Here is a 16937-nt window from a genome sequence, read left to right as displayed (position 1 = left end):
TGACACCGTGACACATGGGGCTCCTCAGGGTTAAGAGATACTTCTTACAAGATGACCTGAAAAGACTACCTTGCGTTAGATCAAAAACAAAGTAACCCTTTGATCATTAAGAGATACTTCTTACAAGATGACCTGAAAAGACTACCTTGCGTTAGATCAAAAACAAAGTAACCCTTTGATCATTAAGAGATACTTCTTACAAGATGACCTGAAAAGACTACCTTGCGTTAGATCAAAAACAAAGTAACCCTTTGATCATTAAGAGATACTTCTTACAAGATGACCTGAAAAGACTACCTTGCGTTAGATCAAAAACAAAGTAACCCTTTGATCATTAAGAGATACTTCTTACAAGATGACCTGAAAAGACTACCTTGCGTTAGATCAAAAACAAAGTAACCCTTTGATCATTAAGAGATACTTCTTACAAGATGACCTGAAAAGACTACCTTGCGTTAGATCAAAAACAAAGTAACCCTTTGATCATTAAGAGATACTTCTTACAAGATGACCTGAAAAGACTACCTTGCGTTAGATCAAAAACAAAGTAACCCTTTGATCATTAAGAGATACTTCTTACAAGATGACCTGAAAAGACTACCTTGCGTTAGATCAAAAACAAAGTAACCCTTTGATCATTAAGAGATACTTCTTACAAGATGACCTGAACAGACTACCTTGCGTTAGATCAAAAACAAAGCAACCCTTTGATCATTAAGAGATACTTCTTACAAGATGACCTGAAAAGACTACCCTTGCGTTAGATCAAAAACAAAGTAACCCTTTGATTATTAAGAGATACTTCTTACAAGATGACCTGAAAAGACTACCTTGCGTTAGATCAAAAACAAAGTAACCCTTTGATCATTAAGAGATACTTCTTACAAGATGACCTGAAAAGACTACCTTGCGTTAGATCAAAAACAAAGTAACCCTTTGATCATTAAGAGATACTTCTTACAAGATGACCTGAAAAGACTACCTTGCGTTAGATCAAAAACAAAGTAACCCTTTGATCATTAAGTCTTTACCTGGATCCACAAGAACAACACTTTTGACTGATGTTGAAGTACTGTACACACTACTAAAGTCCATTCCTCCACAGAAATCAGTTGGACTTCCAGCACATCTTAAGTAACACCCAAACTGGGACCCGTTACTGTGACTACCAATAGTCTCTCCACATAAACACATGTACCCTCGTTGCAAGGCTGCGTGAGGGTAATCCATAGACTTGCATAATGCTTTGCAAAGTTTGGGGTTGACATTGTTGAAGTCATGGTCACCACCGGCAACAATAAACTCTCGTTGAGATGGGTCTTCTCTGAAACATCCCTCATAAGTTTCATCCGTAGAAGCATCTAAAGAATACAACATTCAAATATAAGGACGTTATTAACATTATGTCAGCCAATTATTGGCCCCATGTGCCACAACGAACAAATGTTTTTAAATTTCTTAATTATTTATCATTTCCTTACTCCTTTTTACAAGCTATTCTCAGCATTTGTTGACTGATGGATACAAAATGCGTAATTAATCAAATTTGACACGCATTATTGTGGAGAACTTTCAAAATCGTAATCTCCAGCAATTACAATTACTGTTAAAAACCACAGTTCTCTTACGAGAATCTAGCCCCACGGCATGGCACTAGGGTCGGAATATGAGATTAGAAGGTACATTTTAACCCACAGCCTAGTGTTGTCACTGTTTTGAAGTATGCAGGCTCTAGCTAGCCCTATTCTAGCTAGACTATTGTTTAAAAAACAGAGAGCCATTAGCCCAACTTACTACAAAAATATGAAGCACTTGAAGGTGTGCTAAAACTACTCCTACCCGAGGGTCGTGATGATAGCGGAACGAACCTCATATTATTAGTCATGATCATGATAGTTCTAGGAAGGAGTATGCTAATTAAAACCTACCCTTCCCTCCCGGCCTACAGTACACTACACCATAGACTTAGAGTAAAGACTGTCCTTACTCTACGACTACACATTGTCATCATGATGCAGTGCCAGTCACTCAGCCCAGGCTGCTGGTCAGCTACCTACCTAGAGCTAGGTTTATTTGCTGCAGAGTTGTGAATAATAAGGTTTATCGCGAATAGCAAAATATCAATCAAGAGAGGACGCTGTTGAACCCACAGAAGGTATAGGCATTGCGTGCGCAAGTCGTAGAAACTGCATACCAACCGGGTCCGCCCCATATTCCTTCCCACAATGCGTTTCTGAATCGCGATTAAAACCTAATGTGGCTACTTACTTCTTGCCCGACCATCATGCCGACCTGTATCGTAGGAGGTCCTGTTTTCGAGGTGTCCCTAAAATCGTGGCAAATCTTTTACCTCTCTGTGTGCGATGTAAACAGTCCGTAGATTGATATTGTGGTTTTATTTGCCAAGCAAAGAGTCTCCTCTCCCTTGACCAAAACTTAGGAACATGTAAGGCTCCACTGGTTATTTGCTCTCGTAAATGCAAAAAGTTTGGTATTTTAGGCATTTCTACAAGGTACAAAAATATGTCATAATGTTGAGGCCATATAAAAATATTTGCCAAACATCATATTCATCAAACACTATTTCAACTCACAATTCACGATGATCAAAATCATGTGACTGAATATTTTGCTGAGCATTCTGGAAAAAAAATACCGAGGCTTAAAGAAGCCATGTGCCTTATATCATTTTCTAATATTTTTGGAGATTTTTATTTTGTAACCCTCATATCAATACTATTATTAATATTAAAATTTAAACATCAGCTTGTTGATTCAATTATCACTGTTTATTTATACGGTTTATTATAAATATTAAGAAAAAAAATATAATTTTTTTTTATAAAAATCAGATTTGGAAGCCAGTAATTATTCACACTTTTTTTTGCAAGTTTCCATGGTAATTTAAAAAAATTATTATAAAAAAATATTTTGAATAAAATTAAGGCAACTGCTGGCTATACAATCATACACAGAGTCTCAAAGAACACTTGTAGTCACTGCAGATTTTTCTTCCATGTATGGCTTCACGGGGAAACCATACTTTCTCGTTTGCCGTGAAAACTGGAAAAACTCAAAACAAATGGGGCCAGTTGAAGTCATCGAAGATCGGTGTGTGGTTTGAACATTTCAATGTTCATCAAGTTTTAATACATGTTTGCATACTTAATATTAACAAATGAAGATAATTAGGGCATCGGTTGATATATGGCATCATTATTTTTTTTCCAATTCAAAGAAAAAGTCATAATAGCGTGAAAACTGGTAAGAAGAGGATATACTGCCCACGGGGCATTATTATTATTATTAATAAATAAATACTGACCTTTTAAAACTAAAAGTTAAAACACTGTTTAAATTAATAACAGAAAGTAATGTGGATATATCAAATCTAAACCTACACTTACAGCATGGATACCCTACATGCTCTATGACTATGTAAGAAGTAAGATCTCCACTGAACCATGGAGCATGCATATGGAGGTAGCCAATGTGACACTGACTGTGAGTTCATTCTTTCTCCATTTTTTACCATTCATACAGCGCGGTGTATGACAAATCCAAAAGAGGGCGCTTTTTTTACCCGCCATTCAGAAACTCTGTAGTCTGTGTGTGGCCGTCTGACCTGGCTGGATACATTGACTCTAAAACAGTCATTTCAGTAAAATTGACAACTCAAAAATAATCGTAAGGTAAACCGCTATCACGACAAACTCACCAAACAGGCTCACTGGAATAGAGAACAAAATCAAAAGAAATATTCTCCCCTTAAAATGGTGGGAAACCATGGTTGGAAGTCACGAACGCCACTGACATAATCGTTGACTTGTTGAAAGTTTGGCGGAGTATTTACTCTGACCAAATCTAGAGTTAGTCGTCCCGTCAGCCACACTGCCATGTCCATACATCTAAACAAAGTAGATCGATGGATATAGCAGCCATAGAGATTATAAAAGAAATAGCTCTATGATAGCGGCATGAAAACAAATAAACAAACATTCATAAATACCTCAGACAGTTTCGCTATTCCTCCTGGTGGGGAGCGCGTCACGTGGGTGTGTATAAACCTTTGTTTATGACCGGTAAAAGGTGTTAATTCACGGGCGTGACACGCGACCTTGCACCTGTTCTTAAGACAGTTTCTTCATTCATATTGGTCGAGAGCAACGGCTGAAACAGTTGTGCCACATCACGCGATACGCGTGACGCGCACAGCATTCCCTTATATAGACCTTATGCACATGACGTCATTTCAGTAGGGCGCCCTCACCTAGAGGTCAGGAGGTTGTTCATTGGCTAATCCTGTGCGCCGCGTACAAATCTGTGCGTTTCGATTGTTTCGTCACCGTTTTTCCCACTAAGATGGCCGCTGGATGACGTCAATGCATAAGGTCTATATAAGGAGTTGTTTACCCGAGGGCGGCGGAGGGCTTTACCATTTCATAGCTGGAGGGGTGTTGTGTTGAAAGAAATCACCTAACAATTATAATTTTTGCATTTATTTTACTTTTTGACCAAAAAGTGATGATGTTTTTGACCGAAAAGTTATTTATGAATGGGAATCAAAGTACAAATCGGTTTTCAACTAGTGGTTTAAACCCGCCGAGGCCTGGTTCTTTACCTCGACTGTGCTTCGTCTCGGTAAAATTATCAAGAACCAGCCGTCGATTTCACAAAACTCTTCCTATCTTAAGACTAATCTTAGGACTTAGGACGAGTCCCAACCCTGCACTGTAGCATGCAGACTTTAAGATTAATCCTAAGTTAGGACGAGTAACTCGTCCTAACTCGAGATAAGACGAGTCCTAATTCTTTGTGAAATCGACGGCAGGCCTCTCTTCACCACACATTGATTCCCTTATTAAACAAACAGCCCATGCATGTTCAGTGTCGGTGGGATGTAAAAACAATTTTTTTGTATAGGCCTACTGGAAATAAGATATTCAATTAGGATGCCCCGGAAAATCTGTTTTTATTTTGTCACTAATCTATGGTATCGGGCGCACCCAGCTGTTGTTTACAATTGCATATTGTTCTTAAAAAAGAAAAGAAAGGTAATTTGTTCCTTTTTGCTCCCACCCCAACTTTTTTCCTTTCGTCATTTATGAACACATCAATCTATACTATAGGTTTTCTCGGTCAAATTCGGCAAGTGAGCAGTCAGTTTAATTTCCATGCGTTCGAATTAAAGCTGTTTTGCTTTTCCAGTTGTTACTGTGTTTCAAATTCAGAATTCGGCCATTCAATTTCGTTTTGGGTCGAGTCAAACTCTGTTGTTCAATTTAGCGTAGCGTCATTCTTTTTCGTGACACGAAAGGTCTGCGAATTTGAATGCTGCTTTGATGAATTGTTAAATTGAATGATTATTTTGTTAATTCGAATGACGCAACATTACATTTGCAAACGAAATCGAATGACCCTTTTGAGTAGCATTCGATTTTGCGTGAAATAGAATAGCTTGGTGGTTAAATTGGCTGCTCTTTTTCTGAAATTGACCGAGAAAACCTATATTACATCCCCATCGAATGTTAGAAAAGTATAATAAATGTCCTCCCCCTTCTCTATCATTTTTTTCAACAGCACAGTGTAGTTAAAGAAAGAAAAGGGGAATCCTGGCGGTTGATCTTGAGACTGTAAAACAAAATTGAATTTTCCTTTTCTTGTAGTCGTATTAATTTTAAACATTCATCTCTACATTTTCACACAAAGATTTAAAACAATTTGAACATGCGTTAACTGACTGGATCCCGTTTGGACACAACCATGTATATTTTGCACCTGATTTGGGCTTACGGTCTCATGGTTTCACGCGTGCGCCCAGTCGCAGTGTGGTACTCTTCATTTATTGAAGCAGCACTTGAAAGGAAGAAGAAGATGACGCAACTCAAGAATGGGTCAATAAACCCATTATGGCGTTTCCAGGCCACCGTACTGACATCATGTATGCAAATCGCATTCACGTGGTCGTACCGTTATATTATGTGTGTAGTGTTTGTACGCGCAGTGTGTACATAAATTATTCAAAGCTAAACCTTCACAATATATGCATGCACTATACAATACAACGTACAACATGTACGAGTCAAATCACGTGTAATTTTCAATCTCGAACGTGGGTATGTTTGTGTAAAAAATGCGCAGGAACAGTCTTCGTTAACAAGCTCCCACGTGTGAAAAATACCAGAATAACAGTTCATTGATGTGGCGAATGGATCGAAATAAACTACCGAACGATGTGAACCATTCTGGTCCTCAAACAGCATGGTAGGGAGATCATATTTGGGAGTATTTGCGGTGCAGGTTTTTGTGACTGCCTGGATAATTGAAACTACGAAAGGTAAGCTCTCGCATTTGTTGACATGATTGGCCGTGTAGTTTGCGGTCTAAGTTTACTAATACTAGTTGTGGTTAAACGACTTCCGGCCCGTCGTCAACGGTCATGGTATGAGTTAGCAGTCTTCAGGTATCAGTTAGAAAGCAGTAGGAATGTTTGTATGTTGGAGGATAAACCATAGAGCAAGGATGTATAAACCATATCGTATGGAACAAACTCAGTATTGCAGTTGTACTTTTCATTTCTTTGCATGACATTGGTTTGTTTAGCCCCATAGCATAATTAAATTGGTCCAATTCATGGGGCTACGGTTTGTTATGATAGGTAATTTTATTTTCGCAAACTAGGCAGTTTGGATGTTCTGTTGCTGTTTTATTTGTGTTGGTGTTTTGCTCATCCTTTTCATGATGATGTTGTGACTATATATATACCCTGTGAACATGCTGGTGAATGATAATCACAGTCACTGTTTGTTGTTTTTGCCTTCTAATTGGCAGTCACTAGAAACCCGTAGGAGAAATGCCAGTCTTACAATGATGTATCGGATCTCTCAAAACCAACTACCATCCATAAATCCACTCAACTTTCTGACTCTTGTTCCCCCCGGTATATCAACACGCAGTTACCATCCACTGAAATATAATCTCCTTTCACCCCGCACCAACATCTACAAAAAATCTTTTTTTCCCAAGAATTACCCCTGCATGGAACAATCTTCCACTGCCTGTTGTCACTGCCTCGCTCTCCCAGTTCAAATCCACTCTTAATCTACCCGAGTTGCTTCATCGGCCAAACGCGTGCGTAATCTTGGCGTGATATCCCATCATGGGATTTTGCCGAGTAGTAAAGTAGAAGTAGAAGTTCTACTAATCTGTCTCCAGTCCAGTCCAGTCCTGGCCTTGCGAATCCTTCACTTTGGCAAATGGATAGAACTTAAGGATAACTTTCTGTATGGCGCCACCACTTTTCACTAATTTTTACAAAAAGGGATATCTCATGTAGGTAAACTAGATACTATATTATTTCATATCGAATGAAAAAGTGGTGGCGCCATATAAGGAAACTTTCCCGAACTTAAAGACAGCGGACACTATTGGTAATTTGTCAAAGACCAGTCTTCTCACTTGGTGTATCTCAACATTTATGCTTAAAATAACAAACCTGTGAAAATTTGAGCTCAATTGGTCGCCGAAGTTTTGAGATATGAATGAAATTGTTAAAAAACTTGTCACTCGAAGTAGTGTGGTTGGGCTTTCAGATGCTTGATTTTGTAACCTCAAATTCTAAACTTGAGGTCTCGAAATCAAAATCGTGGAAAATTACTTCTTTCTCGAAAACTACGTCACTTCAGAGGAAGCCGTTTCTCACAACGTTTTAAATACTATCAACCTCTCTCCATTACTCGTTGCCAAGTAAGGTTTTATGCTAATAATTATTTTGAGTAATTACCAATAGTGTCCACTGGCTTTAAGAAGGATTTTGAACAGACTTTGTTAATAAAATATATAAAAAAATACCGCATACGTTTTAGTTTCAATATGCTGTACTCCCTCCTGAAATGTCCAGTCCTTTGCCGATTGCCCCATGCCACATCACAGACATGACGACAGAGGCCATCAGGAACTCTGATGTTGATGATCTTTCAAAGGGAAATTCACATTTTTTGTTTTGTTACAGGAAGGAAGGCAGTGCAGTCAACTTTGTGTACAGATTTCTCCGCATACAAACCCCCTGCCCTCTAAAAAAGTGCAAAACACTAAAACATAACACAGTGTTTTTAATGGTTCAGTTAGTAAAGCTGTACCAGCAATAATTGTGATAGCAGATTTGAGGTGGTGCTAGGGTTGGGGATTATGTGCTAAAAGTACTATATCAGTACTCCTACCTGTGTGGGGACCAGTCAAAAATAGCGACCTGATTTCAACGCTATTCAAGGATTGAACTAATTTTTTTGTTTTTAATTGCACATTACAGGAAGGGGTTGTACCCGATATATGATCATAAATCTTAACAACCCCATGTAGATAATTTGTGTCTCTCAGTCTCAATAGGATGATCAATTTGACTCTATGTTACCTAGCAGTTTGGTTCGTGTTGCAGTAAACAACAAAATATATTGTCATGTAAATAAGAAAATTGTCTTTGTCACAATATTTTGGTATCAAAAGTAAAAAATCACCATCACTATTGTATCACAATGATAATATGGCAGTGTCGTCTAGCATTACCTGATACATTTATGTTGCTGAGGGTGCCGCCCTCCTCCCATAACACACTCCTCTTGTACAGAAATACTCCCCCACAAAAAAAATTCTAAAGATTTCATAATATTTCCAGATCACAATAAAGATACAGTAGGGGCGACGGTGTATACCTTGCCACAGATGCGCCATTGCATTCAAAGGGTCTCTTTTACCACACAATGTTAAATAGTAAAAAAAGTAATTTTCAAAGGCACATATTTGAAACCTAAACACTCAATGGTTTTGATTGAATACTGCCTTCTGAAGCATGGTAGAGTAAGCTATTCCATTGTATTTTATAATATTGAAGTTTGGCTGTGTATCCAAGCAGTCCTTATGAATTGTACCTTTTTGTCAATGTCATTATAGGATGCACGCATTTTCATTTATTTAACAGGGAAATTTCCACATTTCAATTAATGCTTGGAATCCGCAGGGCATGAAGAGAGTGCAGTTTGCTTTTCCAATTTTTATAATTGATTAAAGTTGTGTCTGTAAGTCTGACTATTTGCCCAGACTTGGAGTTTCATCTTTTCATTTTTCCAAGGGCACTTCCATTGGAAAATCTTTAAGTCAATGGGAAACTTTTGAAGGGCATGGCATCAAGGCCAAAGTCAGGCCAGGGGTAACAATGGAGGCCATGGCCGCATGTCTGTTTCCAGGCATGATGACCCCTTGCTTGCACATCACACACACAATGACCTTGCCATAGAGTTTAATTTGTGAGCGCACTTTGCAATACACAGGGACAATAACTCCTCAAATGGCACAACCAAGATTATTATAACTAGCGATGACATCCGGTGAACTGGGTCTATTGATGACTTTACTTTGTATCAAACTAACATTCTTCAAAGTATGCATCAACTTGATTGCCTTTTTGTTTGGTCAACTTAAAATAGTGTCAATTCTTTTTTAATACACAAATTAAATTGAGCTGCAGAGGGAAGTACTGTTTGTTAAAGGCAGTGGACACTATTGGTAATTACTCAAAATATTTATAGCATAAAACCTTACTTGGTGACGAGTAATGGGGAGAGGTTGATGGTATACATGTAAAACATTGTCTGAAGTGCCATAGTTTTCGAGAAAGAAGTAATTTTTCACGAACTTGATTTCGAGACCTCAGGTTTAGAACTTGAGGTCTCGAAATCAACCATCTAAACGCACACAACTTCGTGTGACAAGGGTGTTTTTTTCTTTCATTATTATCTCAGAAGTTCGATGACCGATTGAGCTCAAATTTGCACAGGTTTGTTATTTTATGCCCATGTTGAGATACATAAACTGTGAAGGCTAGTCTTTGACAATTACCAATAGTGTCCACTGCCTTTAAGTATCAATATAACTTCCACTCAGTTAAAGTTATTCAGGATAGGGAAAAAGATTAATTTTTTATTTTTTTTCCCCAGCAGGCATACCTCAGCTCTATTTTACAACTGAACCCCTAAGTAAAAGAGCTCCAGCAGGCGAGTCGATTGAGTTGCAATGTTCTGCCAAAGGGGAAGATCCGATTGGCATTGCATGGCGTCGAGGTCAGGAACCAGTACATAACCTAGATGGTAGGATAGCTGTACTGTCAAATGGATCTTTGTGGATGCGGTTGAGCGAGGATTTTAAGGATGATCCATACCAGTGCTGTGCGACAAACGCATACGGTACTTTGTGTAGTCGCACGGCAATGGTGGTTGTGTCTGGTAAGTAAGACTAAATACTCAGGTTTTTATAAATTTCAGTCCTAGCAATTCCTTCATGAATCAAGCTAAATGAAGTATCATTGGTGAACACAATGGGAGACTTTTGAGACGCTGGCGGCAGCAGCCATGATATATAACAGTTCTTTTTGCGACTCTGAGCGTGCGCCCACATGGTCAATGTTACAAGCATAGGTCTGAGCATGCACACTACTGGCCGGAAATTGTTGAAAAGGACTGTCGAAAAGTCTCCCTTTGAAATGATTGTATTCCAACAACTGTCCAAGAGAAGAAGAAAGCCAACGGCTATGGGCAGTGTATGTCAAAGTTACCCTGCTACAATGTAGGTCCTGGTTATGGGCAGTGTATGTCAAAGTTACCCTGCTACAATGTAGGTCCTGGTTTTGTTTTGACCAGTTTATTTCACTGCTCTTTAATTTCTTTTCTTCACTCTTTTCTCAAATAGTTTTTTGCTATGGGTTTTGTCACCCTAGGGGGGGGGGGGGGCATTTGCCCCTTAGGGTTTACAAAACACCATGAACCTCATCACAGCGTACAGTACAACAAATGTAGTAAGGGAGTTCAATGACCAAGTTCTTTCCTACATGTACATGTAGGTCTGTAATCTGCTGACCCACTTCAAATCTTTTTCAGTTGGGGCAGTACAAAATTGTTTCTCCAATTGTTTCTCTTGAGATCGTCTTTGAATGATTTCGTAATCATTGTAAAGAAAAATTTGTGATAGACTTTACCAAAAGTCCTGCTGATTCACTTTCCCACATTTATGACGGATATGTACATGTGCATTTATGGAGATATTGTAACCTACATCGTAGTACTTGACTGAGCTGTGTAATAATACTGACTCACTTTAGGGTACTTGAGGTCAGGAAAGGGCCTTTCATCGCCCATGCCATGCTATGTGAGTGTTGTGTGAGCTAATCCTTTGTCACGGGAAAATAAAAATTGTTTTCGGAAATCGCCACTGTCATTTGAAATCCTTTGAAGGATCACTTACGTATGGTACACAATATGCAACACACTTCGTACATAGGCCTAACGAAAAATGAGAGTTAAAAGTTTGATAAGATAATCAACATTTTTGCAGGCCTGTATGCTTCATTTATGAAAGGGCAAGGGTACTCAAGGCGTTTTCTCCTTGGTAAAGGCCACCCTATGCTTACGATGAAATTGTAAATTTCTACTGGAGCATTTCAAGGGCACCACAGGCATTGACCGGGGGCATTTAGGCAATCAAGTTTCAAGCCTGCTGTTGTCTGTACATATCATCAGTGTTAGTACAGGGACTTCAGACTGTACTCTGAAGTTCAGGAAATTCTGTTTAAGACATTGATACTTTGCGTTTGTTGCTGGCAATCTGGATTGAAAGGTCATGGTTGTGGGTCATTGTACACAGATAGCCTTGATATTTTATGACTGTTCTGCACTTAATCATTTCTTTTAAAAGCAGGGTATCTTATCCAATTACAATTTGGAACTTGTTTAAAGTATTCAAGCACTGGATTTAGAGTTCATTGTAGGTTGTCAAAAAGTAGAACAAGTCTGTTAAAACAAATCAATTGGCAAACATATTTAATCAAAAAGTGCATCAGAACAAAAAAGTATTTCACTCATTAAAAAGTGAAATTGCGGATACAACCATGTTCTTTTGAAAATGGAAGCAGTGGCAATTGTTATAATGAAAATAAGGAAACAGAAAAATGACAAAATCTCCTTTGTACAAGTATAGGCCTACACCATAGTTGTGAGCAATGTGTGTACTTTCTGTAAATTTACACTACATTGTAAACTATAATAGTAAAAACCATTGTGTTTATACTGTTAGTGTTACCATGGAGCAGTGCAAAGTAGCATGCTTCTACATGCATTAGTAACACTATCAGCATTGACCTATATAATAATCAATAATCACCACATGTCATTGACAGCACTGTTGCTGGTCTATGTAAACAAACTAGTGGTGAGCTGGCCATAGTGAGCTCAGAACATAATACTCCCACCCACCCTGTGTACATTTAGCAAGAAACAAAGCAAAGGGTACAATAAGTCAGTCATCCAAACATACAGAGAGTGCTTAACCATATTGATGCTGTAATTCGTATCAGATGGTTTTGTGTTGATTAATAGATGAATAATTGAACAGGTTTTGTCAGGTTTAATGGTGAAGAGGAGATTGCTTGTCAATGTCAGTTTAATTGTTGCCATAAACTGCATTTTCCTGCATAAATAATGCACACAGCATATGAGAAACAGTACCCTTAAATTACCTACAAATTTAAGTAATACTTACTAATAGCCCAGTCGTCTGTATGGCACAGTTCTTTATGCACAGTGCTGTATATGACGCAACATGACATCCCATGCAGAGCCTGCCAGGTGTCACTCACTGTTGGTACTTCACCACTTACTGGAGGTTCATTGTGTTGATACATGACACTTACAATAACATCATGAGATCGCAAATTGTTTCACCTTTTCCTTACAAAAATTGTTTTCACACAGACCTGTGCAGATTCTTCAGCATTGTTTTTACAAGATACAAAAGTCTAGAACCAAACTGTTTTCAGCTCATCACATCTTTTCAGAATCCTTTTTTTCCAGCCTTTATATTTCTATGTTGACGGGTTTATTTCATAATACAGCTGTGCAATATCTCGGATGGAAAATGTTCTCTTTCAGGCCTGTATGCTCCGTTTTTATAAGTGCAAGGGCACCAAGGCATTTTCAATTTGTTATGTACATTTCTACTGTTTGTATTTCATGGGCACCAAGTCAACGACCAGGGGCATCTAATGAAGTTTCAGGCTTGCTCTTTCCATCAGTCTTCCAAGTGCCTGACTGAACAAAGTTGTCTTTTCATCATAGAAGTTCCCTTGGGGCATGAAATTGACTTGTCCTGGCAAGACCAAACCCTGAAAGTGAAATGGCACCGGGGCAATGACCACTAGGACAACTAAACTAGTATGCACTTATGTAATAACAAAAAACAGCCACATGAAATCAGCATCTTATCAATAGAATTATAAGCAGTCATAAAAAAAGAAAATATTTCAAAATATGAAATTGTTTGCCTGTAGAAATAGATGCCCTTTTCTTTAGACTGCTGATTTAATGTAACCTGTGTACTTGAAAACAAGTCTTGTTATTATTGATTCAATTAAAATGGTCAGTAACCTATTAAGTCCAGAGCCCTGCCACTGAAAAATAAACGTACATTGTACGCTGCTTCATGCTAATCCTATTCTTCATACAGTCTATTCTTGTGCAGTTGCTAAATAAGCCATGGCTAAAAGCAAATCCGTTATATAGAAAGATCAACGCTACATTACAAATAACCAAGCCAAAGGGAAAATGAAGTCTGATTTTACAGACTGTATTCCCTCTGTAGTTATATAAAACGTCATCTATACACGTCAAAATGACGCTGGTTGAGTTACACGTAAACAGCCAATTAGTTCTAAAGGAAATTTTCCAAAGTCCCCCTTGATTTACTAGGAGTCTGTCTCAGTTTAATGACATCCGACATCGTATTTATTTATTTTATGTATACATTCAATATCTTTACCCAGGGTAATCTTAAACTAGTCAAAACTGATTTCCACCAGTTGATCACTATATCTACATGAACAATTTACATCAAGAATAATAATAGCATAATGTTTTTTTTTTACATAATGCGCGGTAAATCAACATGTGTGCTTAAAACACGTTGAAACCTTCCTGAACACACTACAATACCTCTCCTGATCAGTGTATCTGTAAAACATGATGAATAATAACTATTTCTTGAGGTATCAAATCATACTTAATGAGTTTAATTTAAATGCATTCATACAATTTTCTGTTTTTTATGTCTCTAATTGTTGGGTATGGGTTGGCAAAAACCACACCAATAAAAAACATTCAGGGGTAAAAACACAGGGAAATTTCCATCTGGCCCCGAATATTTATCTCAACAAAGTTAATTAGGTTGATTGAGTTGTAATTACGAAATGGAAAAGTTAGATGACTGAAAACGTTAATAACAAGGCATCTGGTAAAAGTACCATCTGTTTCCACGCATTATCATCATTTGTGCTGTCCTCATAGTCCAACAGAATATGAAGTTGGAGTATTGATGGGTTTTGATTGAGAGGGGGGGGGGGGTGTTAGACATTGAGAATCAGTCTTGGTAGATGTGTACATCATCAAGGTTTTTCTCTTCAAGGGTGGACTTTTATGTTAGCAAAAAATTGTTTACACACACAATGTAAACAACATGTATCTCTTGGCCCCTCATGCAATGATAAACATAAATTGATTGCAGTGTACTACTTGAATTCTCTGTGAAAAACCTGTTGATGTGTGATATTGCATTATGAACAAATCACATTTACTGCTTCAAAACTTTTATTTTAGTCAAAATAAACATCATGTCCTTTGACCATAAGATCAAACAATTTCTCTTCAATTCTTATTTTGAAACAAAGAGCGCTGTATTTCAGTAGAGTTTTTTGCCTGGAAGTTGGAACTACAAGTAGGCCTATGTCTACCTAAAATGTTAAAATGGTGCTCCTTCATTTCTCCGTGTGTGTGGTGGCAATATTTGTGCCTACGTACACGTTTGGTAATTACTCAAAACAAATATTAACTTAAATACTGACTTCGTAACGAGCATTAGAGAGCTGGTGATAGTATAAAACATTGTGGGAAATGACTCCCTCTGAAGAAATGTAGTTTTTGAGAAAGAGGTAGTTTCTCACTAAAATATTAAAAGCTTTTATTCCTATCTGAAAGCTCACAAATTCGTGTTTTTTTCTTTCATAATTTTCTCGCAACTGTGATGACCAATTGAGCCCAAATTTTCACAGGCTTGTTATTTATGCTTATAAATGATGGGATACACCAATACAGAGCACTGGTCTGTGACAATTACCAAATGTGTACAAATGCCTTAAATAGCATCGATCAAAGTGCAAGTGATAGGCTCTTTGGTAACTTGACACACGTTTTACTTTAAGTTAAGAATTGCTTTCATAGGCGAAGAAAGAGCAAACAAAACAAGCTTTGTAAATCGTTAGGTATTAACAATAAAAACAGAAACAATGACAGCAAATTACATCTAATTATGTTTTTCTAGTGCATGGTACTTCACGGAGGCAACAAACACAGGCCAATTACCATAGGTGCCTTTACCAAGTAGATAATGCCAAGTGGTGTCCTGTATAACTGTACCTTTGAAAAAACAAGCATTTGGCCTCTTTCCCCCATACAAAGCTTTTAATAAGTCAAGTGAATTTTGATGTAAAGTAGAAATTATCAAAGCCTCCTATGCAGGGAAATTAACATACTAATAGACTTATGCTACCAATTATTAAAACCTTCAAATTAGCATCAATTATGAAAAATCCATCCTGGTTTGAACCCTCAAACAATAATTGCCTTTGTTGACAACCGCTCCGGGAAATTGCTGATAATTGGTCAGCAACAAGTCAATTATATCAAAATTTGTTTGGATTGATTTTAAATAAAAATTGGACTTAGAATTTAGTGTCATGATTTCAAAAAGGGATGCTTTTTTCCAGTGTTTTGCAACTTTGCTGAGTTTTTCCGTGGGGACATATGCTGTATGTAAGTTCCGATCTATTCCCACTTGCAGAGTCGTAACTTGACCATAACAAGTGGCTCTATTCATATTTTGTCCACTGTGCTGTTCTATTTTAGGAGCTTTACTGAAAAATTGTTTACAAAGAAAGAAAATGGTTAGTATACTATATCAGTGCACTGATACAACTTTTATAACACTATAGTTACATTCTTTCGCCACTTGGGATCGATACCAATTTCTGTCATGATTTTTGTTCGACCATAGAAAAAAGTCTTAAAGTTGTTTTCACTGATCTTTTTTGAGAGGAGATTTAACATCATACATGTACCTTGTAGATGTGTACATTGCTGTGGTAGACCATTTATAAGTAGATTAGGTGAACTCTGGTCTATTCATGATGACCAATGTTTACTTCAAGTCACAATGCACCACTTAAATCACTATTGATTCAGACCAAGAAGGAGCTATTCATAATGAATTATGAGAAGAATTAATCCCTGTTTTGTACCTTACAAATGTTTACATAGTGTGAAATTGGACTGGTTTAGGGTTTATAAAGGCAGTCATTGCAAGTCAATGGAGTGTTTTGACCAAGTAGTCAAGGGCAATGGGCTTGAGTTCAATTGTTACCAGAATGTAGGATTCAGTACCTGTTCATAGGGGCATATTGTGTCCTTGAGCAAGGGTGGATTTCATTTAATAAGCTAAGACTAGTATGTCCAGTGTCTTCAAGTTTTTAATTTCTCAGACTAGTCCTCTGGTTAGGACCATCTTTGCGCAATCGACCCCTGGAGAGACTAGTCTTATCCCGATGAGGATGAGTTACTCGTTTTTAATAACTCCTAGGACTAATCCTTAGTGTAAGGACTGTCTTTGTTACATTGAAATTGTAGGTCTTGTGTGGTGTGTTATTTTTGTATCCACGCAAGTCCTGGTAAAATAGCTGTTAGTTTAGCAGGGATGCCAGTTTGCTGGCTGGCGTTGGAATTCCAGCTTTTTTCTTTTTCCCCCAAAAATCCGGCACATTCCATCTTTCATCAGGCTACATGTACATGTAG

At 37.8% G+C, this 16937-nt stretch overlaps 2 protein-coding genes across 4 annotated transcripts in view; one reads left to right on the top strand and one right to left on the bottom strand.

The window, feature by feature from the left end:
• LOC117287957 overlaps window positions 1-1885 on the bottom strand; it is a 34118-nt gene extending 32233 nt beyond the window's left edge. The window contains exons 1-2 of the mRNA XM_033768620.1: window positions 1840-1885; window positions 1032-1361 (exon numbers count right to left, since the gene is read on the bottom strand). Of these exons, the coding sequence (XP_033624511.1) occupies window positions 1032-1361; window positions 1840-1885 (376 nt within the window). The remainder of the gene's footprint in view (window positions 1-1031; window positions 1362-1839) is intronic.
• A 4241-nt stretch (window positions 1886-6126) lies between these two features.
• LOC117287810 (protogenin B-like) overlaps window positions 6127-16937 on the top strand; it is a 45852-nt gene continuing 35041 nt past the window's right edge. For 2 of the 3 annotated variants that reach the window (XM_033768333.1, XM_033768331.1), the window contains exons 1-2: window positions 6127-6337; window positions 9990-10274. In XM_033768333.1, the coding sequence (XP_033624224.1) occupies window positions 6262-6337; window positions 9990-10274 (361 nt within the window). In that variant the 5' untranslated portion in view covers window positions 6127-6261. The remainder of the gene's footprint in view (window positions 6338-9989; window positions 10275-16937) is intronic. The other variant, XM_033768332.1, reaches the window with a different exon arrangement.

The sequence above is a fragment of the Asterias rubens genome, chromosome 3 (assembly GCF_902459465.1).
Source record: "Asterias rubens chromosome 3, eAstRub1.3, whole genome shotgun sequence".
NCBI lineage: Eukaryota > Metazoa > Echinodermata > Asteroidea > Forcipulatida > Asteriidae > Asterias > Asterias rubens.
The sequence above is the reverse complement of the archived record's forward strand: the minus strand, read 5'-3'. Positions and strand labels throughout refer to the sequence as shown.